Source organism: Etheostoma cragini, chromosome 7, assembly GCF_013103735.1.
Source record: "Etheostoma cragini isolate CJK2018 chromosome 7, CSU_Ecrag_1.0, whole genome shotgun sequence".
Taxonomy (NCBI): Eukaryota; Metazoa; Chordata; class Actinopteri; order Perciformes; family Percidae; genus Etheostoma; species Etheostoma cragini.
Genome location: NC_048413.1, coordinates 24,061,923 through 24,089,131, shown reverse-complemented (window position 1 = coordinate 24,089,131; position 27,209 = coordinate 24,061,923). Strand labels below are relative to the sequence as shown.

General features: G+C 39.7%; 1 protein-coding gene across 2 annotated transcripts in view; it reads left to right on the top strand.

Moving 5' to 3' along the window:
- The window catches only part of LOC117947235 (copine-9-like), a 79,609-nt gene that overhangs the window by 11,445 nt on the left and 40,955 nt on the right, over nt 1-27,209 (top strand). For both annotated transcript variants that reach the window (XR_004657193.1, XM_034875931.1), the window contains exons 3-6: nt 7,343-7,389; nt 12,019-12,122; nt 14,198-14,236; nt 16,219-16,299. Coding sequence is in view for 1 of the 2 variants with exons in the window: in XM_034875931.1 (XP_034731822.1) it covers nt 7,343-7,389; nt 12,019-12,122; nt 14,198-14,236; nt 16,219-16,299 (271 nt within the window). In the remaining variant the exon portion in view is untranslated. The remainder of the gene's footprint in view (nt 1-7,342; nt 7,390-12,018; nt 12,123-14,197; nt 14,237-16,218; nt 16,300-27,209) is intronic.

Here is a 27,209-nt window from a genome sequence, read left to right as displayed (position 1 = left end):
GGCTAATTTAATACACGGGTCCAAAATGACCCGCTAACACTTCAGATGGCAGCAGAAAGCTAACACCAGAGGAAGGATGACCTAAATGATTTAGGCTGCTTTGATGTGATTCAAAATTAAGACAAAAGAAAACAAGTTCAATTACATTTTCAATACTGCTGCATTTTTTAATTCTGTCAAGTATTTGAGTGTTAGTGAAAATTGCTTTTAACAGCAGGAAGCTGAATTTATGTCATGGCTTTAGATGACAGACAGACAGAAATTGTTTGATATTATGTGTTGACACATGTTTTTATCCGTCTTGTTCAATATCTCCAATGACGGAAAGGCAAGGAATTCAATTTTCCGTTTTGTAACATTTTCCTCATTCAATGCTTTCCAAACCATTTCATGTCAAGGACCCCTAAAATAACGCGAAGTCCCCCATTTGTTAAGATGTCCTCCCAAGGTCTACCTTGAAAAAGGATTTATTTTTTAAAAGGATTTTAAAAAGGTCCCTAGACCTCAGTTTAGGAACCACTGGTATAGCCTACACATGAACAGGTCAATTATAATTCTCAGTGGTGGAGGTGAATAAAGGCAAGGCTTGAGTCATACCAAAGGTCACTGGTCTCTAATTACCCCCGAGGTCTCCTGATGAGATCTGAGGAAAGAGCTGCCCCCGTTGATTCAGAAGTTCATGGCCGTCCTTCTCACAACCACAATATTTAATGGCCATAGTCATTTTAAGAGGAATCACCTCTAGTTCAGCAGTGGTTTGAAAGACACATGATATTTAGCTCATTTACATGTAAAGCTCTCAGGGTTTCTGAACGTGGTTATGTAGATTTGAAGTGCATCGTAACACACTTTTTTTTTATAGCTTGAACGCGCCCCCTTCACAAATAACCAAATAAAAGGAAATAGTTACATCTCTGTTTGTGTACATGTTATTAAAACAAAATGTGTTAATTAGCAGTGATGGTGCATAGGAAGATTTTTTAAATTTGGACAGAGCTGGGCTAGCTGTTTCCATGCTTCCAGTCTTTATGCCAAGCTAGGCTAATTGCCCAAAAGCTTGCACTCTGTACCTAACAGCAGTGCATTTTCTTTATTTTTAGAGCCAAATAGATGGCAATTTCCTTAAAAAATAATGTTGAAAGCACACTGAATTGCCATTCCTTGACTCTTTTTCTTTAATCCAGAAGCACCATCTATTTGAGTCAACAAATACAACTAATGGTTAATGAAGCTTCATTTGGACATCACTACGTTACCCACAACCATGAGACTATGGCTGTTCTCTCTCATGGAATGGCTTGTTGTTGTTTTTGCAACATAACAATGGACCCTTGCAGAGTTATGTCCCAAATGCAGTTCCCTTCAGCTCTGCAGAGCTTTTTTTTTTGTTGCTGCTTTTTTCTTCTTTGTTTCTGTTTTTATGGATTGCAACTTTACTGTTTTAATTCAGGCTTACATTTATGCAATCTCAGGTAAAGGTGATGGGGTAATCTTTTCTGTTGTAGCATTACATTGTGATTTAGGCCCATAAAATGGCTGGAATTTCACAGAAAATAACCCTGCCTGGTGCAGGGTGTCTCCCAACAGTATGTTGGCTCCCAGTTGTGCAGCTTTGTCATAGTTGCTTCACGGAGGTTCAAGAATTGGCGTCCAACGATGTAGGTCTCTCTAGTCTTATCCCCCTCTTGGCAGCAGATCAGTAGATTAGAGGGGATGCTGGTCCACCCTGCCTCTCCAATTTGCTGTGAGAGGAGAATTTTTGAGGGATTTCCGACAGCCGAGCCTTTTTCCAGCTGATATCTGTTGCTGTCTGACACTGGATTTCCACTCTGCATCTATTTCCCAAACAGGCATCCAACCATCCAACCATTCAATCTCTTTACCTGTCTTGTCCCTCTTTCTTCATCTGTTTCCCTATTCTTTCTCCCACCCAATTTCTCTATCTATCATTCCAATTCCACATTACTTCCCTCCATGCCCTTCCCCTTATTTATTACATTTTGTCCTCCTTTTCTAGCCCCCCCTCCCCCCCACACTGACACCCGACCACCTCTCTGTTTCACCTCACAGCGAGCAGCTTGTGCCCCCAGTCTGTAAGTAAGCCTGTGGCATCCTGTCTGTGTCTGCCTACTCTCTGATTATGTTCTCCTGCAGTGCAAATACAAGTGGCAGGCAGCAAGAATACCCCAGTCGAAAAAGAAAAAACAACTTCACACAGGTGACTGCTGTCAGCTCGCCTGGCATTAGCTGGTTGAGTCCGAATGTACTCTCTTCCAATTTCAATTACTTTCACACACTGACTGGATGGACATTTTGACATAGAAGGAATTGGAATGTCCCTCAGTAGGCTTGCATGTAGATTACATGTTATTCACTTTGTGTAGATCTGTAAAATAAGATAAATAAGATGTGAAAAAATGCATTGCAATTAATTATTATCTGTCAAGGATATCCACACATAGTGAAGTAGTTTGAGTTCCTGTCCTCTCTTTTGCTGTGGAAAGAAGTGCCCCTCTGGACCAAATCTATAAATAGAAATGATGCAATTATTAATAATACAATACGTTGTCTTGGCGGCAGCTGTTTTATTACACCAAAGTACTGCTGTTTCACAAAGATATATGCTGTTATTCAGACAATAATATAAGATTTCCTTATTTCCTCTCTCCCCCCATGATTTCCTCGTGTCTCCCCCGTTCCTCCTCGGTGTGAAAGGGAGGAAAATGGAGGAGCCGAGGTGGCAATTTAAGGGTTATGAGATGCACCTATAGTCTTTGTAAATCTTTACAATCATTCCCCGAAAGAACCAAGCAGGCCCGCCTTATTGCGTGGTCCAGATTTTCTTTAAAACTTACGATTTTCAGAGTGTAGAATGCTAGCTTGAAGGCTGTTTCCCATAACAAAGAGATTTTGAGAACGACAACACACAGAAAGCGGACATTCTGCGCATGTGCTACATGCTGATTGTCAGGCTTTATCCTAGAAACATACTTATATATACATACTAGAAACAAACATACTACTGACAAACATACTACTGATCCAGACTATTTTGCATACAGTTGCATTGCTGGCAGGTATACATTGTTGCCTTATATAATAATAACATATAGCCTTATGGTAATTATCCGTAACATCTTTGCTAGCGCTAGCTTTAAACGCAATTGTAGCCAGTTTTATTGTTTTTATTTTTTTTACTGCTTTTCTTGTAAAGGGGAGCTTTATTATCTTTCTTGTGCAGGTATATTTGATATTTACCTGAAAGCAGGTTTTGCAAATGATATATTGTTTCACATTGCAGTGACAATGGCCCTTTTAAAGAGGGGACCAAGACAGAGGAAGAAAGAGCTGAGGGAAGCCGCAAAGGGAAGTAGTTAATGATGCCCTTTATCTCCATTATAGTGTGTTTGTCTCCAAATGTATAAAGGTTGGAAGTTGTATGCAGGTATATACAAGAGGTGGATTCAGGATGAGGCATTGGGACATTACAGTCGGTGTAGTGGTACCCTTTTCTTTTTGAAAGAAATGACCCATCCCCCGCAAAATGTCTGCATTCTTTTTTGCATCAGTACTTTTTTCTGTCCTAGCAGAACTCTCTTCTGCGTAATAACTTGGTATGATTTGTTCTCAATTCCGACTCATTCATGTTTAGAGTCACCTGGGTAAACGTCCTACAGCCAGGCTATTCACAGGAGTTAGAGTTGGAGCAGGAATTGGAGAGACAACAAATTGCCCGGTGATTTGGTCTCTCCATGGCTGACCAGATGGGCTCTTTCCTTTCTCAGTCACTTTCCATAAAGCAGGCAATCAGTCAGGTTCTTAAGACACGGACGGCAGCGACGTAGTTGTGACGCAGATTGGTCTGAGCCCATTGTCGGGCTGAGACGATGTCACTCTCCAACCTTGGGGAAACATCAAGGTCTTTGATGTCTGATAAAGAGACATAAGCTGCATCAAATCAGTTGCTGGGCGCGAGAGAGGATTGAGGTATGACTTTGATACAAGCTAATTTAACCCCTGGAGTGTCTGCCTGTGTTGGCTTTTTTGTTATGTAATCTTAATACAACTTAATTTAAGGCTAACATATGATTCACAAAGTAAATAACTTGTAATACCCTTTTGAGCAGCACTATATGCCTCCCGTGTGGTTAACAATCTGACAAAGAAAAGAGAGTTTTCTTCTAAAGACCCAATGCCCAAAAGGTTTGCTGCCTGCTGCCCTTTCTCTGTCATCTCCCCTCTGTTAATTGCTAATTAGGAGGGAAAATGTGGTTTTAATTGTTTGCCAGTTGAGACAGTCTGAACTTCATTAGAGCTAGTGTCAAAACTTCACAGAAACACTCAGTGGCTGATGGTCCCGTCTAGACACAAACAACAACACTTTTATTATAACTATTATTTTAGTTATTAATACAGTCCATTGGAGCCAAACAAAATAATTCACAATTTTTTTTTAATCTTAACATGACAACGTGATAAATTTCTGGGTTATAATTGCGCTGCCTCTGCCTTATTGCATATTTATGCATTTGCAGTCAAAGCAAAGTTTCTCCTCAGAAGACAAAGGTTTGGTGAACAAATCACAGTAGGACTGTTAATGTTGAAGTAGTCAGGGGCCAACACTTTAAATTTTTAGCCCAGTGTGTAGGATTAAGGGCGATTAATTGGGCAAAATAGAATGTAAAAATCATAATTATTTTTTCATGAGTGTATTATTAGGTGAAACTAAGAAATCATTATGTTTTTGTTAGGTAAGAATTAACCTTTCATGGCTACATAGGGACTGATAGGTTGCACTGCCCTGTTTCCACAGTAACCCAGAACGGACAAACCAAACGCCAGCTTTAGAGGGCCTTTTGCATTTTTCAATACCTGGAAGCCACCTTGGGTTTCGACTACACACTTAAAAAAGTAAAGGGTGAAACAAGGGGTATTCAGTTCTGCAACCTTACAGCCCGATGCCAGTAAAACCAACACACTGGTCCTTTAAGTTGATAATCACAAAGCAATCGCCATGCTAACAACTTTGTGAGGCTTTAAAGTTTATGGCAAAAAAAAAAAAAAATTGTTTGAAAAATACCCTTGGGTCAAAATGTGTTTTTTTGTTTCTAGCAGTAATGGTAATTGTAATAATTGGTCAGAGGGTGGGGTCAGAATATTAAAAAAGTCAGATAGATGACAAATGATTTGCTGGCAAATTGCTCAGTTCATATGCTTGAAGGGGTGTATTTATCCAATCCAATCCAATCCAATCCACTTTATTTATATAGCACAATTTTAACAAACACAAGGTTTCCAAAGTGCTGCACAAAATGATAATACAGAAAAAATAGATAACACAATAAAAGCACAAATATAATAAGGTATAATAAAATAAAAACATTAAAATGCACTAGCGGCATGTGGTAAAGGTATACACATAAAATCATCACTCTACCTGGTGTTAAAAGCCAAAGAAAAGAGGTGGGTTTTAAGAAGAGTTTTAAAATGAGAAAGAGAGGAGGCCTGTCTAATGTGCAGAGGCAGCCCATTCCAAAGTTTTGGAGCTGCAACGGCAAACGCACGGTCCCCCCTGAGCTTAAACCTAGCTTTAGGCACCGTCAGGAGCAGCTGGTCAGCTGACCTGAGAGATCGGCTGGGGGTGTAGGGGTGCAGCAGCTCAGAGAGGTAAGGGGGGGCAAGGCCATTCATAGGTTTTCTCTATAGCTCTATATAATGAAAGCTAATTATTTATCTTGCAATATATGTAATAGTTCAGTTTCAGTTCAGTGTGTGTTAGCATGTACACAAAGTACAGTTGTGCCTTTGGGTAATTATATTCATTTTGAAGCAATTTGGACATCAAACAAAAAGTTAGTCCCAAAGTTATTATGATTTATCCTCTGGGGAGGTAAATTTCTGTACCATGCTTCAGCGCCAATCTATCTGGTAGATATTTCCATAGACCTGTGACGTTTTTTGACATGTTGATGGTGCTAGATGAAAAGTCAGGGGATCACCATTGTCATTCCGTTCACCTTCTGGACACTATGAATGTCCATACCAAAATCATGGCATCCATTTAGGTGTCAAGACATTTATGAATGAACTATAAATGTTTCACCCTTTCGGAGGTGGAAAAAAAGTCAGGGAAACACCAAAGGAAGCAAGATGCATCCTCTGGGGACCATGAAAAACATTGCACCCACAGTAAGGTACAAGTTACAGAATGATTGTGATCTTAGTTTTAGAGATACCAACATTGACTGTTGGTATGAAACAGGAAATGAACACTGCTCTCTCAAGTTAAAGTTTAGCATTTGTCCATAGCAACGTCAACGGATGACCTTCACTTCCAACAGACAGGAGTCATAATTACTACACCCGCTAGGGGGCTTATTTACTTGAATGTTAGTCTATGTCAAAGGCGTCCCAATTCCCGCATTGTTAAGGTCCTGCCAGAAATTCTACCGGCTTTACCTCTTTTAAGGCCGCTTTCTGCTTTCTTTGTGTTGGCATTCTAAACTCTGGTTGATCAATGAGGTCTAAGGTTAACTGCTCCTCAGATCTCTGCAGGGTAAGTCCAGACAGCTAATTAGACTATGGGTCCAATCTGAGTTTTCTGTTGCACGACTAAAACAGCCTTTGACCGTACACATGCTCCACCAAAACAAGTTCCTTCCCGAGGCTATTTTGCAGAGGTATCATCATCATCCCGCCCTCAGCGCTGGCCAAGACGATTTTGATTGATTTAGAGAAATCCCCAAAACCAAAGCACGTTTTTCTCCTATCATGGAATGCTATGTGAACTAGCCAGACCCTCTGCCGCGGCACTGTGGAGGAAGGTTGGGCAATGTGAGACTATTGTATACATGTTTTGGGCACTTGCTGAAACGACCGATTCGGTCATTTGTCTTCAGAGTACAGTTAACGATGAGACCCAGGCTACATGTTTCATTTGGTCCTAAGAATAATGTCTTATATTCAGCCTGGCTGAAGGTGGTGACAGCATATCTGCGAGGCAGGAAATGAAAAGATTGATTACTCCTATGCAGGGATACGTGGCAGAAAAGTGAGAATTTAACAAAAACAACGATTGTGTTAATTTGATTTTATTATCCTAATGTTCAACTGTGCATCTGTTTTGTTGCATTTAGGGTATTCAATTAAAATTGAATGCTATAATTGTTGGTTTTATTGAGGGATTATTGACCTTGCTTTTAGTTGTACTAGATCCAATGGAAATGGCTGTGGATTGCATTGATTTTCTTACCTGAGGTGTTTTAATATCTGTCAGGTGCCAACAGGGCTAATCACCCTTTTTCTTCTCCTTCGGCTTCTTCTCCTTCTCTGTCACTCCCAGTGGTCGTGTTGTATTTGCAGGCCGTGGGAACCAAAGAATGGAGGGAGGTAAGTTAAGATCCCTTTTCTCTTTAATATCAATATCCAATATTAGTGTCTAACTGCCAGATCAGTGTTTTATTCTTACTTTTCTGATTGCTAAATTTATAGATTTTTCCTTAATGCTTACGACTTTCATTCAGGGCTGGGAAAGGGGGTTATTAAGATGAAGTCCAGAGGCAACTCCCTGCAAACTCTTAGAATAGTTTTGAAGAAAATTGAAAGTGTCAACCTCTTCATTTGCCCACAGAAGTGTAACCACTGTCTGAAATGGACTCATGTTGAAGTAATAGTCAAAGGTTAAGGTATTAATATATAAAAAGGATCTCATTAATAGACTAAATGAATTCATATCATTAAGGGCCAGAAGAAGAAGGAAGATTCCTTTTTTGTTCTTATCAAATATGCCCTCTCTGCTCCTCCCAACTTTTTGCTGTCTCGCCTTATGTCACTCTTTTTTATAAGGCAGGGTTATGTGACTTTACCCTACATTACTGTTACTTAAAAGTTTTTCCCTTTTTTCTATTTTTTTTGTTTGACGCTCCGTCACACAGACACATTGCCATGTCATCTCTTAGCCCTATTTGTCCTCGTTTTATTTGCCTATGACATTCTGTCTTTAGTCTGTATTTACCTATTTGCATATAAAAAGTCAACACTTACGTGTCAGTGAAGGCTTCGCACCGCTGATCCCCTCACTTCAAGATACCTCACACCTTTTTTGTTTCATGTGGCAGGGCTTAATCAAAAACACGGCATGAATCACAGTGCAATCAGCAGAGTAAACATCTCGCTATCAGCCATGCACACCATGAGCACATTATTGTGCTTGAATGAAAACCTGACAAATCCTTTGTTTTCTTTTGACATTGTTTTTCAGTATGGCAAAGATTGATATATAATGTGTAAATGACAATTTGTCCTTTGAGGAACAGATTTGCATTTCTCATTAGCAAGCAAAAAAAAAATCTGTAGCATTTGTTTACCAAATCGCTTTATCCTAAAGGTGTACAGCCTGTTCTCATAACCCATTTGTTCACAAAGCTACAAAAACTTAAATGTCCAATGTGTATGAATGTTTCCCATCTAGCACTGAGGTCGTATGTTGTAATCAACTCTCTTGCACCACGCAGTTCAGAGTACACACTACAGCTGCGGTAGCCTTCACGCTTCAAAAAGATAGTCTTTTGCTCTTTTCAATATCTTTTTCTTTTTTTCTGGACGAAAAAGCCTCCTGTTCCTGACATTTGGATTTTGAGTGCATGCATGGACATATGTTTCCTTCTTCAAACTTGCCGGGAAGCGACAATACCCATTAGCAGCATTAGCAGCACTTGTGAGTTTGAGTGACAGCGAAGACATGAAAGTACATGAAGTAGTCCTGTATTTCCCTTCCAGGCTACCGTATTTCAAGATGGCACATGAATATGGAGCGTCTACCCAAGTTCATGCAAATGTAAAATTTCAAGCCAAAAGGAATACTTGGAATTAATGGTGGGGGTAAATATTCATAAAAAGGACACGTTTGTGAACAGGCAACACCAATTTTGATGTTGAACTAAACACATTACGCACTGGACCTTTTAAGCAGTAATTTGTAAGCATTCCTCATTTTTGCTGCCGCTCGGCGTCATGGAGCTTATAGCCAGCCGGTGTCCGGTGACCAGCCGGTTTCACGTGACAAGCTAGCAGTCTCCTAATTTCATAGGAGGTCATACATTTTGGTGTGCGTACATTTTTCTAAGATGTCATACAGACCCGTTCATGAGATGTAACATGATGTCTCCAGCTAATCCATTTTCAACCCTCCATTGATTGTTGGGCTGCACGATTAAGGACAACATGATAATCATCACAAAATTAATTAATTATGTGATTAATTATCACGATTATTTTCGTCATTGTCACATAGGTATATAACTGCTTTCACATCTATATTGTGCTACATTCCTCTTATGTTGAAGATGTATGGTGTACATACATACAGCTGCAAAACATGAAAATGATCTGAAATAAATAATTCACTTCAATTTTATTTATAGTGTCAATTCACAGCAAGAGTTATCTTGAGACACTTTACAGATAGAGTAGGTCTAGACCAAACTAGGCCACCTCATTTAAAAGAACCCAACACTTCTAGTAGTTCCCTCCAGAACAGGCAACAGTGCAACAGTGGCAAGGAAAAACTCCCTTTTAGGAAGAAAACTCAGCCAGACCCAGGTTTGTGGTAGGTGGTTTCTGACGGGCCAGATGGGGTTGAAGTGAATAGTGACAATTCAAAATATAAGATAATGGAACAGTGACTAAATTCAATTTGAATGCCACATGCCAGCACAAGGTCGAGGGTTAGGTTAAAAAAGTGCGTGGCCTCATTCACACTCTGATGGAAACCAATTGAATCTAAGAATGAAATAATAATAATAATTGAAAAGCATAACTAAGGTTATCGCTGTCCACGTCCACAAGGATATTAAAATCATTTACAATTAGTCAGATTTAAGGACTACACCTGATAAATATCTGAGAATTCAGATAAAATTTCAGAATATGGTCCAGGAGCTCGGTAAATGACAAAAAATATAATTGGCTATAATGTTTTCCGTGATGGGTGTGGGAGACTTTCAAATTTGTTATAATTTAGGTTTAGGATTAATTAAACGGCTTGAATCAAAGATGGCTGCAACTCCCCCCTCTCGGAATTTTACTATTATAATGACTGGGAGGAGTGGCTTCATTTACACTAACATATTCTTCATAACCCAGTCATGTTTCAGTAAGACAGATAAGATCAATTTGATCATCTGATATCAAATAATTTACTAGTACTGCTTTGGACGACAGAGATCTAATATTTAATAGTCCACTTCTAATTTTCCTATTCTGTTCTATCATTGCTGTGGTAGTTTTAATTCAAATTAGGTTGGTCTAGCCCCTCTTTTGTTAACCTTAGATTTAACCAATCTGACTCTGGGGACAGACACTGTGGTTCTTAGACTATGACTGGGCGACTGCTCCAGTGGAAGCACAGAGAGGCAAATTGCACAGCACCTCTGATTACTAGTATCAGACTTAGGTTATCATGGTCCATGGCCGATAATAGACTCGGTCAGATTTTTTTACATGAGAACGGCTTCGTCCAAAATAGATGAATGCCATCTCTCCTAATTAGAACAGGCTTTCCCCGGAACGCATTCCAGATGTTTATGTAGGCCACATCATTAGCTGGGCACCACCCTGACAACCAGCGGTGGAAGGATGACATGCAGCTGTACATGTCATCACTGATCAGGTTTGGCAGGGATCCAGAGAAAACGACTGAGTCCGAGATTGTCTTTGCATATGCACAAAGTGACTCAACATTCATTTTAGTGATCTCCGATTTACCTTATTGAGAATCATGACAACCTACATGTTAGGTATTTACGGTTATCTTCAGCCGGCAGCCTTAGATGGGACTCTATATCGCCCGCTCTAGCCTTATGAACACACAAGACTGTAGTTAGTTTTTAGTAGGTCATGGCATAGCAGGTGACTGCACTGCAGAACATAGCAGGATGCAACAGGGCCTCGCACAGTACAATGAACTGGTTCAAAATGCTTTCTATCATTGTACTAGTTTCTACATAATTTAATTTACCCAGACACAAAGACAGCAAATATTTCACAAGTCAACACATAATAACTCTGGACCAAACACATGAGAAACAACTCCACAAATCTTTATTTTGTGCACCACTGTTGTTATTATTTAATTAAAGGTTTTTCTCAGAGGTTAATTTTAAGAACAGTAAATCAAAGGATTAGGTTAGGGCCAATTGACATAGGTTAATACTGACACCACAAATTGTGTTTTTATCTACTCTGCTTACTCTAGGTCAATGAAAAAAACATCTCACCCACTTAAAAAGCAATTCCCTTACCTTCACGCTTTTCCAGCACCTCTCAGCCAAATCTTGCCTGAGAGAGATTAAGAACCAAAGGCCTCGAGCCCCAAGAATAGAAACACTACAAGGAAATATCATGGGTTTTTCCTGTCGAGTTGATGCACCAGGTGCCTTCCAAGGTCCGATACGCTCCCCTGCAAGGCTTTGGTAATGGCCAGGCTGGGGAAGGAGTTGATGGCAGGGATTATGTGCGCAGGGCACTAAAGACATGAATCGAGGTATTGAGACTGCGGGGAGGCAGTGCCAAAATCAATAGCTCATTACATGGTGCAGTCGGGCCAGGCCTCAGAGGCCAGGCTGGCAGTCCACCAGGTGGATTACCGGTGTGATTGTCAGGGAGATGGACAGATAGCCGGGTGGGAGCCAAGAGGGAGCCTGGACTCCCAAGACTCTGTGGACTTGCCAGGTGGAGAGCTGGGTCAAATGTGGCTTTACTGCAGCTTTCTGATTTCTCTAGGGACACAGGATTTAGCACACATCAAATGGTGTGATAGCAGTGTGGTCATTTCTTCTTAAAGGCGATTTGTATTTATGGATTCATACGATGGTAATAGGCTGTTGCTGAATCTCATGTCGGAATTTTAGTCACTTCTTTCTTCTGGTGTATTTTTCTTAATGTAAGCTTAATTAAATGCATTGACCTGTGAATCAATGAAGATATTACCACCAATAATCCCTTTCTTCCTTTTCATAGTTTGGCAGGACAGAAGTAATCGATAACACTCGGAATCCAGATTTTGTCAGAAAGTTCGTCCTGGATTTCTTCTTTGAAGAGAAGCAAAATCTAAGGTTTGATGTGTAAGTAGTCGTGACTCTTTTTCATTCACTTTTACTGGATGAATCTGAATTAATTTGTTTCCAAACTTTATGCATTCTAAACTTTATGCCTTCAGAATAACCAAACCAAAAATAGCAATGCTTTTGATTATATTTGAATAATTTCTTTCACTGCAGGTTTTCTGTTAAGTAAAAATAAAGAGCTAGTTCTGCAAGATTAGGATAAATGAACAGGCCGATCACTACTAAGAGTGAATGCTGAGATGTCCGGTCATGGAAGGAGACTTTTTAAAAATACAATACAATTAAAAGTTACTCGCCAAGGCTGGTTGATAGCCCAACTGATTAATTTGGTGTCTGCATACCCACTTGGTTTTTTCTGTTTTGGTTCACCTACTGATGGTTGATTAAGATTGTCCTTAATCACCCATCACTTGCACACCTCCATTGCTTTAATCAAGGCACCACAATGTGCTTTCATTGCTGTATTGTGGGGTCTGTAGAAGCGTGTACAGAGATTGAACATGAACATTGTTTTGGATGATACTTTATGACTGTGTTGTATAATTCAAAACTAAGAGCATCCCTCCTGTGGTGCAAGGTAATTTCCAAACAATAAGCTTTGTGAAATAACCCAGATTCAAGATAACACTTCCTGCTATTCTTTTATTCTTGGCTCTTTTGAATCCTTTTCTTAAAAGAAAAAAAGGGAAAAAGTGTTCATTATAAAGCTAGAGTGGGGAATTGATTAGCTTAGGTTAGAATATAGAGTGGAAGCAGGGGGACGACTAGCTAGCAAGGTTCTAGCCATAGTTTAAAAATATACCTACTTGCACCTCTAACTAGTTTATTAAATTACTACACAAATGCAAATGTTAAAAATTATGCTTTCTGTCTGCACCCAAGCTCTAATAAGCATAGCAAAGCCGAAGTTACATTGTTACATGATTTTCCATTGCTTAACATAGTTTTGGCAAACTTACCTTGATGAACAAACTCCAAACCCACATGTCTCTTCTATCCTTATCTATAGAGATAAGCGTAGGCTAGATATTTATATCTAAACTACAAGCCAGTTTAGGGCTTATCTTAGCTTGATTAGAGCAAAGTGCTACAGTACTCTAGCTTGGAAATTCAGACCCAAATCTGAAAGATTAAGGGTCTGGCACTCAGTAATGAATGTCGCCCTTCTCGAGGGGCGTCACCAAGCGTGCATTTGAAAATCTCCCTGCATGCAATTGGATAACACTACGACCAATCACAGCAACACACGGGGTGATGTTCCCAGAGCCCCATACGCTTAGCTACCAGCTGAGCTAACTGGTAGATTAAACTGTCGACATCCATTTAGCTCACCTATGGCCCGCCTCTATCAGACACACTGATGTGATTGGTGCAGCTTGGCTACAAGGGTAAAGATATTGAGCAAAATTACTGAATGTCAGAGTGACTCGCTAAGCAAATACAAATTGTGCTCTCACGACAACTCTGGATTTCCGGTTTAGCAGTACTCCAGAACTCCCAGGGAATTCTTTAAACTCTTGAACACCCTCTGACTCGAACATAACAAGGGGATTGCTGATTGTTCGAGGTGTGCCACACTGCAACATATTGTATTGATCAGATATCAAGCCGCAGTGCATGGGCTACTGGAGAGAAACTAAAAAGTAAAGTATTTATCTCATAGCATTGGTGTTGATCAATATCAATACCAGCGTTAGTATCAATATCGATATTTGGATCTAATGACAGTAGCCTTACCAGCTAGTTAGCTGGTATACCTAGATATATTTTAGTCGCTGTCTCCCCCTCCTTCAGCCCGAGTCAAGCTATAAACCCTCCAAATCCACTAAATCAGCATATATACTGACGCCCCCATGTTGAGAGAGCATTATTAGTAACTGCAATATGATGACCTAATCTTTACCCAGTAATGTGTCACTGACTAACACAACAAATGACCAAGGAAAATGTTGCTTTTGGAAGTTAACAGCTCAATCATTCAAGACTAATACCAGTGCATGTAACTGCACAAACTCACCTTAAATGCATTGTCACAAGTTCTTCCAGTCCTATGACCTATTTCTTTCTCGCAGGTACAATGTGGACTCCCGAAGCTGTAACATTTCCAAATACGTAAGTACAGTATGATGACAGTTTTGACACAACGCTGACAACTTCCATCATCCATCAAATGTATTGCATTGTATTCAGCATTACTCACACTGTTAAAGCTAATGTACATTGAATGAGGCCAGCCGCTGATGATGATTTGGTGTCTAATATTCTGTAAATCCATCCTTTGACTAAGCCTTGTTTTTCTTTTTACCAAATCAACTCACGTTTGGAGAGCAGAAGGTGAGTGGTGTATACTTAATGCAGATTACTTTATTATTGTAAAATCCTTCATTCATTTCACTTCTTTTTTTGTGTTCCCAGCAGAGACTTTTTTTGATTTGTCGGCTTCGTTCGCTTTCATTTTATTGTGTTTTTCTTTCATCTCATTTCATCAAGGACAAACACCAACAGCTCTCACCCGGAAAGCTTCCCACATAGTCTCGTTCTTCATTTTGCCTGTCTGTATTTTATCATCTGCCCAGGTAAAGCAACTTTCAGAACTCTACTTCAAAGTGAAAGCAGCTGTGGTTCTTTGAGACAGCGTACTACAGCAGATTGCACACGTCAGGACATTTACCCACACACATATTCAGTTTGTGGGTCTCGCACCTACACTTTCTCACCCACAGCTGACAGACATCAACGCATTGTGCTCGGCCCTTGTTGCTGTGCAGGAGTTTTTCTGTGTTGTGTCATCTCTTTTGATTCTTTTTCATGTTGCCATATCCTTTACTCTGTAGTATGCAGGATGATTATAAATTTCAAACTCGAGTTTTTCAATTAAAATATGCTGATTGAAGGGGAAAACTCTCCCTTTTCTAACATACATTTGACATTTGCCTTATGCACTGCTGCTTTTAGGAATAATAAGTCACCAAGCACCGGAACAATGCACCCCTCTAGGACTTCCTCTGCTTGACCTAGTTAGGTTAATGCATGCTTATATAAAAGGTGGAATTAAACCCTCAATTTAAGGTTTAATTTAACGTGACACTTCAATAAAATGAGATTACTCTTTAGTGGAACTTTAATAACTTGAATATTGTTATTACTATCTCTATTGATTTAATGGTCTTTCTTAATTGCTGCTGAGCCTAACCCTGTTTGTGTGAGAACTCACTTTAATGTTAATAAAAGGTTCCCCTGTGCTAACTTATGAACTCATATGTTGAAAAAGTTCAAGAGCACCTCAAATGAACGGGAATCTGTAACAACCTGAGCACATTGGTGTCTTATACCCATTTCCCACAAAAATAAGTGTGTACATGCAGGTTTTTTTGAGAAGCGGGAAAAAAACAGCGTAAACAGATTGGCAATGGATTCCTTTCACATTGCCACAAAAATTGGCGTGCCCACCCGGGTGTCATGTTTCCACAATGCCGATCAGAGCGAACACATACAAAAAGAGATGACTACGTCAACCAGAGTTCCACAATACACAGAGTATTCAGATATTAGCATATGGACTAAAACGCCAATGGGTCCACAATCTCAAAGGGAACCTAAACACACTCATTGCAGGGTTCACTACTGTTACAATTATTCTGTTAAATGACTCAGTTAATTTACACATGCATCTGTACATGTAATTCCTGGGTACAGCAGGACAGGTGTATACATTAACACTTACAAACATTTGGCTTTTTTATAGCAACGCCATACGTGGGCAGTATACATTGGGTCATCAGTTACATAGTGCCCTAAGTGTTTGACCTCGTCACACAAGTTAAGGGCAGTACCAGACAGAGAGAAAGTAAGAGATTATCATTTATTGTCCTCCATGCTTCTAGGCCTATTTTTGAACTGAATGATACTGTAATATGAGATTTATTTTGTGAATATGTATTTCACAGAGTCACATATTTCCATCAATTGTATCTTCATTGTGTAGAAGAGAGCAAAGTCGTCTGCGTGCCATAGTTACGGTACTTCTCTGTTGGCTGGAATATATCTTGGTCTTGCCTTGCAATTAACTCTCTCTCTTCTATCTCCCCCCCCCCAAGGACTTTCTGGGCCAGACCTTTTGTACTCTGGGAGAAATCATTGGCTCCACAGGAGGGCGGCTGGAGAGGACCCTCTCGTAAGTCCAACATCCTAAAATCCTGTCTTTTGTATCAATGAGACATTTCTTTCTTTTTTGTTCCGGTTGTTGAATCATATTTATAATAGAAATGATGCACATTAATAATTTCTGGCAAAGTGAGAATGAAATGGGTCCCCCGCCGTCTCTCGCTCCATATTTATTGATGGCTTCTGTGGAAAAAAACACCATATGAGTCACTGCAACTAATGCAATGTGTATAGACTCACCAAGTTTAAATAGCCTCATTCATTATATTGTTAAATCAGAGCATGAGATGTCAGATCAGTCTGCTGCATCATTGCACACTGAGATGTTGTTCCTTAAGTTGTATTGAGTAGTTTTATACACAAAAGTGACTGTCTGCTTGGGACAGTTATTTTTTTGCAAAGGACGTTGAATACTGAATTATATATTGAATGTTGACAGACAGAAAGAGAATACGCTCATATTTTCAGCTTGATGATATGTGGATGGAAGAAATCAATGTTTTTTCACATACTTTAAAAGGGGCAGATTCATTGCAAGCACAAACCCCTACTTTTATTTTATTTCTGCATTGTTAGATAACACACTGTATTCTAAAGAGGTAAAGGAATGCTGGGAGACAGAGATGTGAGGTCAGAGAAGCCATGAGCCAGATTTGAATCAATTCTTTTGCAAAGACAAGGTGTGTGTCTTCCCCCCTTGGTTGCTTTTATCCCTCCATGCCGACGAACGCCGTGGCCGGAGGCAATATGTTTTGGGGTTGTCCACCAAGTAAGGTTGTGAGAAGCAGTTGACAGCTCTTAGGGGGTGGGGAAACAAGTAATTGGACTTTAATTTTACTTTTTTCACTCCTATAACTATTGTTTCCAAGTTCACGACGTTTTCAAACTCAAATCATGTGCATGTTATATTCTATTCATATTTATCTCTAGTTGCTGTCCAAGTTTGCCAGTCAGCTAATTTGCACTCCCTAAAGCTTCTTTTGGCCTTGCTCATGGAGGCTTAGCTCAACCAACAGCAACAGCTCTGCACATTAATATAATTGCATAATTAAAACTCCACTCTGTCAACAACAAGTCCTCCCAGGTTGGTAGAACTTTTCTACTGGAATGGTCTTCCAGTAAATAAATCACTGCCACTTTCTTCAGCTGGACTCTTGGATGAGTCAGCTAGGGGCCAGTCTAGCTAGGGGCCAGTTCATGGCATTAAAGTTGTCCCCTGCCAGTAGCATTATTGGCATGTTTTAGAGAGCTTATCATGCTCTGACAGACCAAGCGATCAGCCGGTTATGGTCCGTGGATCCACATGCCACAGTGTTGGGCGGGCGAGGGACAAAGAGAAAAGCAGAGAGAGGGGGAGAGAGAGAGACTGGGGGGCATCTGTAGTGTTTAACAGTTTGGCATCATTGGATGTAAAATGAATGTGATACCAGTTTCTGTAGACTGATACAAAAGTTGTAATTGAACCTGAAGTCTAAATAATAGAAATTCGTTAAGGGAGACATTCAAGCCATAATTTCCAAACAACTTCCAAACAAGTCAATTAAACGTTCCTTTTTAAGCCTTTGATAAGTTGTCTTTTAACCATGCAATCTCCATTACTCACTCACACACGTTAGCAAGATTATAGATTGATGCCTCCTTTTTTAATTGAATGGACTGTAGAGACTAGGACAATTACTCACAATCATTGCGTGCCAGTTCCATGTAATTAATCATCTTTTCACTATATCCAGTAATGGAATTCACCTTGAGGGGAGAAATGAGAAAAGTGACATGAGGAAAAGTTTACCTACAATAAGACCTCTGTCTGAAGGAGTTTTATAATGACTTATTCTGTGATTAATGGGGGACAATGGAGCTTGAAGACACTGAAAGGGGGGATTCTCCAACATCGTACAGACATACCAATCTATCCATTCAATGAATGGGAAATATGTGACAAGATGTGCCACCTTTTTAAATCAAATTTTCACTTTTTTTCTTGAATGTAATCTTTTAAATCAACAAGGATGTAATTCTAAAATCAGCTGTTTCACCCTCTGAGCCACATTTACATTGCTGCGTTCTGGTTTTCAGGACAAATTTGGGGGCCAGAAGCAATCTCTGTGCACACAAGGGTTTTTTCGGTCCAGTAGAAGAACTAATCTCCATTTAAACTAACATGCCCAAACCGCATATCTCATGATCATTCTTGTACACTGGGCATGCGTGTGCTGAGGTAAACAGGAGGCAGCATGTATCCACCGCTTGTTGCTGGTTGATGCCACGGTAACATTAGTAGCTTTGTCCTAGAAGCCGAGACGTCATGACCCAATCAGGCTGGGAAACATTGGCGTCAGTGTTGGTGTTGTCCGGATGTTGAGATCTGCCAACCAAACCCCGGAGATTCCAAACCAAAACGGGTTCAGAAGAGTTTTCAAATGACTCCGGTATAGGGCTCTGAAACCGAAGAAGATATTTGTTTTTAAAACCAAAATTTAGCAATGTAAATGTACCCTGAGGCTTCTGCTGCTCTGAGAGTTGGTTTAGCAGAAACAATTTGCAGATCTATGACATTCTGTAAAGACACCTCAAGGAGAGTCCAACGTTGCGAGATGTGTGTGTGACTTTGCTTTGGTTATCACATGACCAAACCAAAATAGCCAATCAAGGCCCGTGTCGACATATGTCCGCCAAGCATTGTAGTTGTCTGCCAGAATCTTTCATAAATTGACCTTTATTCAGTTTTAAGCCACATTTTTATGACACAATTTTTAGATCTTGGTCATTTTTAACTATAGGCCTATATCATTTACCTTATAAATTCCCAGAGTTTACTAAAAAAGGTTTGAGCAACTATAAGGTCAATATTGTTTTTTACCAATGACAAAACAACAACTTATCTGTGCATGTATGGAACTAAGCTTTAGGAGCGTTCCATCTTTACTCTCCTCCCTGGACTATTTTTGACTGGCGAGATGAATGGTGACCGGAAAACAAACAGCTACAGTGAGTCGTTCAAAACCTTTCTTTTTAGTAAACTCTATGTACGCAAACACTGTTATCAATGCTTGAGTTCATGTGTAGAGCCCCTGGGGATACTTTGAGCAAAGTTTCATGTTGTGTCGAGCCTTCTTAGTGTTTTAAAAATAGCTATTTTGAGGCTAGCGTAAAAGTGCCCCTAGCCCTCCCATTCAAAAGGCCATATGGCCGAAAAACGAGAATACGGTAAATCTTAAAAGTGACGTTTCCATCTTAAAAATGCTTTTGAACAAAACATTCACAAAAAGACCGCAAGTGGCATTTTGGTGAGAATTACGCTTTCACTTATCTGAGCTGGAGTTATCAAGCTGAGCCAGATTGAAGTTTGGCTCGCAACCCTCCATCCAACTAGCCGAACGGCGTTGGAGAAGCACAGATTTTAACATAAACCTGCATTATTCCGTTTTTTTTTTTTTTTGTCAACCAGTTTTAATCACTGGGTCTATTTGTTCTGGAGAGGAAGAGAGTTCTGCATATAATTAGTCCCGGTAAACACCTCCTAAATGATGAAACTAACTGCAATGACGCTATTGCTCTGTCTTTCGTAATTGTTTGGATTGAGATACCAGTAGCCGCAGGCTATTATACATTGAACATTTTAAGAATGCTTTATGTTTTCTGGCAATGCCAAGTATTTGCCATTAGATATTAAAATGAGATTTTGAAAGCTAGAAGTTAACATTTTCTTCTCATCACACTCCATAACAAAGCAAAAATACCAACTCTTAAAAAATAAAAAAGCCTTGTTAGCTGCTAACTGCACCACTATGTTCTTCAGCTAGTTGCTAAGTCAGTGCCAATTTTTGCTGGGCAGGCGACCCTTCACAGAAAGTAATCTTTATACACCATTGCATGTTCTGTACCAGTGTTGTACTGTGCAGAAAAGTATAATTAAAAACTCATGATTACAATTTATTTCCCATAATCCCAACCAATTGCTTCATTTTCCTTTTATATCTTAAATGTTCTCTGCAATGGACATAAAAATCCTAGCCAAGACAAAAAAATCTATTCACATATACACATGTTTCTGATTTAAAAAACTTTGAAAATGGGTCAAATTTGACCTGAGGAAGAGAGGAGGGCTAAGTCATCTGCGTGCCATGGTTACTGTACTTCACTGTTGGCTGGAATATATCTTGGTTGCAATTAACTCTCTCTCTTCTATCACAAAACAGCCCAAACAAGCAAAACAATACAGCAGAGATACACAACTGTCATAATTTTCCCTACACACTTTGTGTCTATGGCTTTGCCGCCAAAAAACATACGTCCCCTCTACTTCTCTCCCTTAAACGTTCCAGGAAGAAACAATGAAAACACAATTAGAAACCATTACAGGACAATCACTATTCCCCCCATATGGTCAGTGTCTCTGATGGCTGCCTGCGGGAAAAGACAGCTGTCTGGAGCTTCTGATAGATCAGACACAGCAAAGCCCTGGGGGGAGAAACACGGGAGGATGAAAGGAGAAAGAGAGGTAAAGGGGAGATAGAAAATAGGAAGTGTGTGACGGGTGACAGCTGAGTAGAGCAAAGGAAACAGGGACGATGGAGACAAAGACAGGGAAAGTATTTTACCTAAAGGAAACAAAACATATATAAGGAGATTGAAAAGGGCAGAAGATGGAAGAGAAGAGGTGAGAGGAGAAGAGACACACGCAAACCTTGATAAAAAAGCCGGGACAAAGACAACACAGACCCTGTATATAATATTGGGTTATTGATTTTTCTACATTTGCTGTCTTCAAACACACACAGACACACACAAAGAGTCCGAAACATATATGGTTCTGTTAGCCTCCTCATGTTAGTGGGTGTATGTGTTTTTTTCTTTAGGTCAATAGTTTTAGAAATAGGCTTTTTGCTGCGTGGCAACCTAAGCACTCCTTTCCACTTACCTGTGTGTTGCTATGGTAACCGAGGGGGGCTATTAGCCGAGGCGGTAAAAGTATAACAATGATCCAAAATACACCCTTTTGAAAAAATAAATGGGGAGCTCTGCGGGATATATTGTATGGACACCCATATGACTACATACCAAAGGTACTTTTAAACTTGAATTGATTTATTTCAAAAGAAAACATAAACAGTTATATATATAGACACACATATAGGCCTACATATGTGATGTATGGATCCATCTACAGTATACAGGAAGCAGAGCAGTACTAAGCATGAGCAAAACTTTTTTTTTTTTTTACTACATCATCACCACTTGCAGTTGACAAGCAAACAAAAACATCAGACAAATCACCCATTTGTAAATGTAATCTCAAAAAATGAGGCCGATCTATTAAGAATCCCACATGCTGACAGTTGCCCAGATGTAGATTGATGAGCTGGATAGTTGACTAAATAAGCTGTCCACAGGGATGGTTGCTGGGTGTATGATGGAAAACCACCGTCTGTCATGAAATTACATATGTCTAGATTTCGCTGCAAGACATTGGTCAGTCCGTCGCTGCTGTGTGTCAGAGGGCAGGGTGTATAATTGAGGGCAGTTGCTGGGATGCCTTCTGCTCTGTAACTGATAGACAAACCCCAGTGCACACTAACTTTTTGCTAAAAAACTGAATTGTCAGCCACGCACAATATAGGATAAGATTTTCTGTTCTGTGAGAGGTAGCAAACAGTGGCAGATTGCAGCAGGCAGTGTTGTGTTACTGAGTTGGAGGGGGCATCTGCAGATGTCGTCCTGTTGCATCACACTATAATACAGGCAGACAGGTAGATACACATTGTTAGAAAGTGTCTTCTGCTGCATTTAACCATGACCAAGATCACAGATTTTCCATTGTCCCAATGACTAAATTGAAGAGAGATGTCAAATTCAATTTGACCAAAGAGCTATTTGTGGTTGGGCTATGATACAATTGTCAGAAATGTTCGCATATATATTTTAATGTATAGATTAATTAGGCAATTATGTTGCAAATCAATGACAGTATTGGATTTTTAGCCCTGCTGTTGGCATGGTTCTAGGGATGGCAGGGTTGGTTCGGTCACTGTGGTTAGTCCACCTCTTTGGCCCAGATTATTGAATGAACATCATTGAAATATCATTGAAATTTGGTACATGTATTTATATTGGAGAGATGATTCCTTTTGTGTATCCCCTGGCCTTTTATCCCACAAAATATCCCAAAATCTACGGAAGGAATTGATGCATACATTCAGATTCCCAAGAAGATGAATCCTAATGACTTTAATGAGTCTCTAAACTGACTCTCCTACCTCTAGCACCACCATGAGGTTGACATTTGTGGTTGCTAATGAGATGGATGGCCATGGAATTTGGTTAGCACATTTATGTTTCCCTCAAGATGAATTGTAATAACCTCAATGATTCTTTAAACTTCTCTAGCGCCATTATCAAGTCAAAATTGTAACTTCCCGATACTTTGGTTTATGATCAAATACCTGCAAAATGAGTAGAATCACAATTATTCCCAGTTGTAGCTGCCATGCCAACACACTAAACTAATTTTGCATATCCACTGAATGGTACGGCACACCTACTCAACCTGCTGTGTTTTTGTTCTCCATTACCAAAAGTTCTGGCCAATACCTGGTACTTATTTTGGTCCCACCTCGGTGGAGGCTCCGAGCGAGCTGAGCCGATACTAGAAGGTGGAGGTAAAATACTGCAGATCACTGATTGGTCAGAGAGAACCGACACTAACAGAACATGGGACATCCTGCACAAACCCTCCATTTCTAAATAGCTACCATCAATGTATTATTATCGCAATTTTTTATTCACTCATCCCAGATTTTTTTTAAATGGCAGCATGCAAAATTACGGCGTACACTACACCATTCAATTGACAAAGTGTAGACATTGCTGCCGATAAAACGATCCAGCGAGTGTCGCGTTGAAGGTGATGTCACGGCAGTTGATGAGATGGCACGGAAAGTTTTTCACTATATATGTATTTAAAAAGGATGATTTCTTTTGCCCTCTGCTGTCATTCACTTTACACTTATTCCACTGAATATTGATGTCAACCTTAAATAGCCTTGCTTGCCTATAATTATCTGCTACAGAAGCTAGTAGGCAAACTAACTGATATTTAAAGGTTGTGGGTATCACCAATTAACATTTACTGTTTGATTTTGGATTTAGATAATTAAGATGTTGTCACTTTTTATTTAATGGTAATACCATTTTTTTTCCATTTGGACACTTTATTCCAATGGTTTTGTGTGTAAGTGACTAACAGGTTTGAAATTGGTCCAGTATTTAGCGTTAATGCTTTAACCTGCAGCCACAGACTGGGCGGCAATGTAACCCTAAGGGGAAAAAGTTCTGCATCCGTTTGGTCCACTAAAAGTGTTGCCAATGACAGGCTCAGATTATCATCCCAAGTGTCTGACAACATTATGGAAAGGATCCCTACAGAGAGAGACTCTTTGAGGTCTTTGGTAACCAGAAACAATTCTGAAACCCACCAGACTCCAATTAAAAAAAACACGACTTTCAGAGTGTAAAGAGCCAGCATATCTTCACATGTAAATAGTTAAACTGTGTTTATTTTACAGAAAACAAGAGTTGTGATGGTTGGAAAAGTGAAAAGAGGACTTTGTAATAGAACCATGTGTAATTTTTACGATGCTAAAATTACTGTTTATTTACATGGAGTCTGGTGGGTTAAACACAATTTTGCGGACGTTTTTATGTTTAAAATAGTGATCCTACTCTTTAACAGTTTATCTGTGCCGTACCATTCAGTAGATATGCTTTAACACTAATCTGAGCCTGTCAGTGGCAAAACAACCACTTTTGTGAAGTTAAATACAAGCTGCACACATGTCCTATTAACTAACATTGTAGCTTGTTTTACCGCTGCCGACTGCAAACAATAACTGGACAAATGTCAAAGATTGTTGTTCCCATCAGTCACTTAGACACAAAAACATAAGGAAAAAGGGTCCTGGTTTGATAAAACACAGTAGTTACTCTTTAAGTTTGGCTGTTTCTTTTTCAAACTAAAACTCAAATCTCAAAACTTATGATCAATCTCTCTTTCTGTCTGTTGTATCTGTCTCTCTCCTCACACACACAGACACGCACATACACATACAACAATGTTGCCATTGCCTGTTTCCTGTGGTCTGTGTCCCAGAGGACCGTCACCTGCCATCTGTGGTGGCGTTCAGGTCTCATCTGACCTCTTCTGTGACAAGCATGAAGACAAAACCCTTCTGCCGCTGCTGCTCTTCTTCTGTAGGGAATGTTACACTTTATCAGTTTGAAAATCAAATATTTGACACAAAATCTTGCCCCCTCTGCTAATGCGATTTAAAAATGATCGTTATCTTTGTCCGTGTTGATCCATCGCAAAAATTCAACCTCCACCGCACAGCAGATGCACAGCACAGATATTTAGAACTGTGTATGTTCCAACTGGCAAGAATTGTTGTTACTTCATCTTGTAAACCAAAGATATGTTTTCGATTGGCTCTGTTTGAGCAAGCAGAAATTAGCTTAGAGCTGGTTTCATGCTTGCCAGCTTTGAGCATCTTGGCAAATAATGTGACAATGTTGTTCTGTAACAGTCACGGATTCAGGCAGCACCGCCAATCTGTTAGCAACACCACTTGTTGAAACAACAAAGGTTTTGGTGTAAAAGATACAGATTTTTGAAAAAGAAAATTTTAGGGTAATTAACTGGAGCTTTAACATCAAGGGCTAACAGCGTAGAAGTGATAAGACAGCTTTTGCAAACAGAGCTACAAAAAACATGATGTCATCCATTTGGATTGGTTTTCTTTAAAATGATCTGTTATTTGTGTTGTTCTAATTATTTGCTAAGGTCATTGCCCAGGTATGTGTGATGGTGGTTCGGTCACGTATCAAAGTACAGTTTTCATCTTTGTATTGTTCTGCTTTTGTCTATCTTGACTTGTATTGTCAAATTAAATTACAAAGTAAAGCAAAGCCACAAATAAACATTAAATAATGGTGGAAGCTGTGATAGTGGACTTTTAGTTATACATCAGCATGTTCTCATGAACAATTCATTCATAAAGCTGCAGAAGTTAAGCGCTGTAATTCAAAAGCATTCCACATTTTTTATTTTGCTGTATTCCCTTCATTGACGGCAGCTGTATAAGAGCATGGCTGGCTGCATAGGGAGGAGATCGGGTGGATGGCTGGGTGTTAACATACAGGACTTTCAAGCCAGAGAACGGAGTTAGCTTCCCGGGGAAAACTAAAGTCTTTTACCCAACAAATACGTGTTCCTTAGGAGTGTTTTGATCCAAACCACGGCCTTTTTCCCAATCTTAAATGGCCGTTTTGGTGCCTAATCTTAACTTTTGTTATGGCAAAACGCTTATATTTTGTGGACTACATTTATCCATAATGTACGCCAAAATAACCGGGAGCTCGCAGGGTTTTGTGACCCGGCTCAAAGTCACCAATTTTCGTTTACCTGAACCACCAATTTCCGCTAATACAACCAAGTTTTGTAGCCAGCAAAGCTCTGTAGCGGCTTAAACAACCAGCAACTGCCACTTGGCACCATGGTCATCATCATACAGACCCGTTAATGGGTATATGATTGTGGCCGAGAAGATTATCATACATCACCTACTTGCAGACTAAAAACAACGCAGCACTGATCAAATATGACTCAAGATTCTATTAATTTATTGCCCTTTTCTGGCCTCAAATGTTTTCAGAAACCTATTTTAGTTTACTGTTTGTGATAAAGTTGAGTCCGCATACACGATGACATGATCAGTAGTGTGTGATTTGACCGCAGTTCACGAGTATCATTGATACCTCATTAAAGACTCCTTGGCTCTAATTAGTTGGTATTAGATTTATCACAGATGGTCAAATTCATGTAGTACTGTCAGGATATAGTGACAGTTTGCAAATATAGCAAAATGCTATTTTTATGAAAGTTACTCAGGGTAGTTTTACCATCCATTTTGGACTTTTTTATAAAGTAAAAGCACCAAATTACACCACTTCCTGCTGTACTGCAGTTTCAATTTCCAAACATTTCAGAAGCTGAGCGCCTGTACTTCTACACTGGCCTGTGCAGCCACATTTATAATTAGTTGTTTTTCTGACATTTCTTCTTTGTTTTATAAGCATAAGCACACATTTGCAGCTTATTTAGATGTGGCAATGGATGCCTTTTGGCTTTATTGAATATGGAAACCTCTTGTAGCTTCTAACCTTCTCTGTCATTTTAAATGTCACTGTAGCTGATCCCGGCGGCTGTCATTCTCCTGTATGTTTGCTTACTTTGTCCGACGATGTTCTGATCGTTAAATAACGACTCTATCTGCAGCTCAGCAGCTTGCTAATGACTGCTGGACAACATAATATTTATGAGTTCCAATTTAAATGTCATACTCGTTCCGTTGTCTGACAACAGAAGCAGTGAAATATATCACTTGCTTTTTTCCCTCCCTCGCTCTTTCTCACATACAAACACTACACGGCATGACAAAGTCAGAAACAAATAAAGTGCATCATTAAATAGTCAATTATAAACAGTAAATGCATAACATGCTCCTGACACCGACTCGTTGGACACACACCGGCTAAATTGGCAGCAGATCGTCTCAGACAGACAGGCGGATGCTGTCCACGTTGCCCCATAGTCCTGTTGGGTAACATTCACAGAGATAATAAGAAACATCCTCATCCGTTAAGCCTTTTCTCCTGTCAAATAAAACATGAATTCCACATTTGTGTGTATCGTTCTCACACTCACTCTCCTGTCACACTCGGAAGTGTTAAGAATATTTTTTTCTGCAGGTTAACATTTTTTCAGACTGTCTTTTTCAAAGGTTCTCATCATCTGTGTGTGTGTGTGTGTGTGTGTGTGTGTGTGTGTGTGTGTGTGTGTGTGTGTGTGTGTGTGTGTGTGTG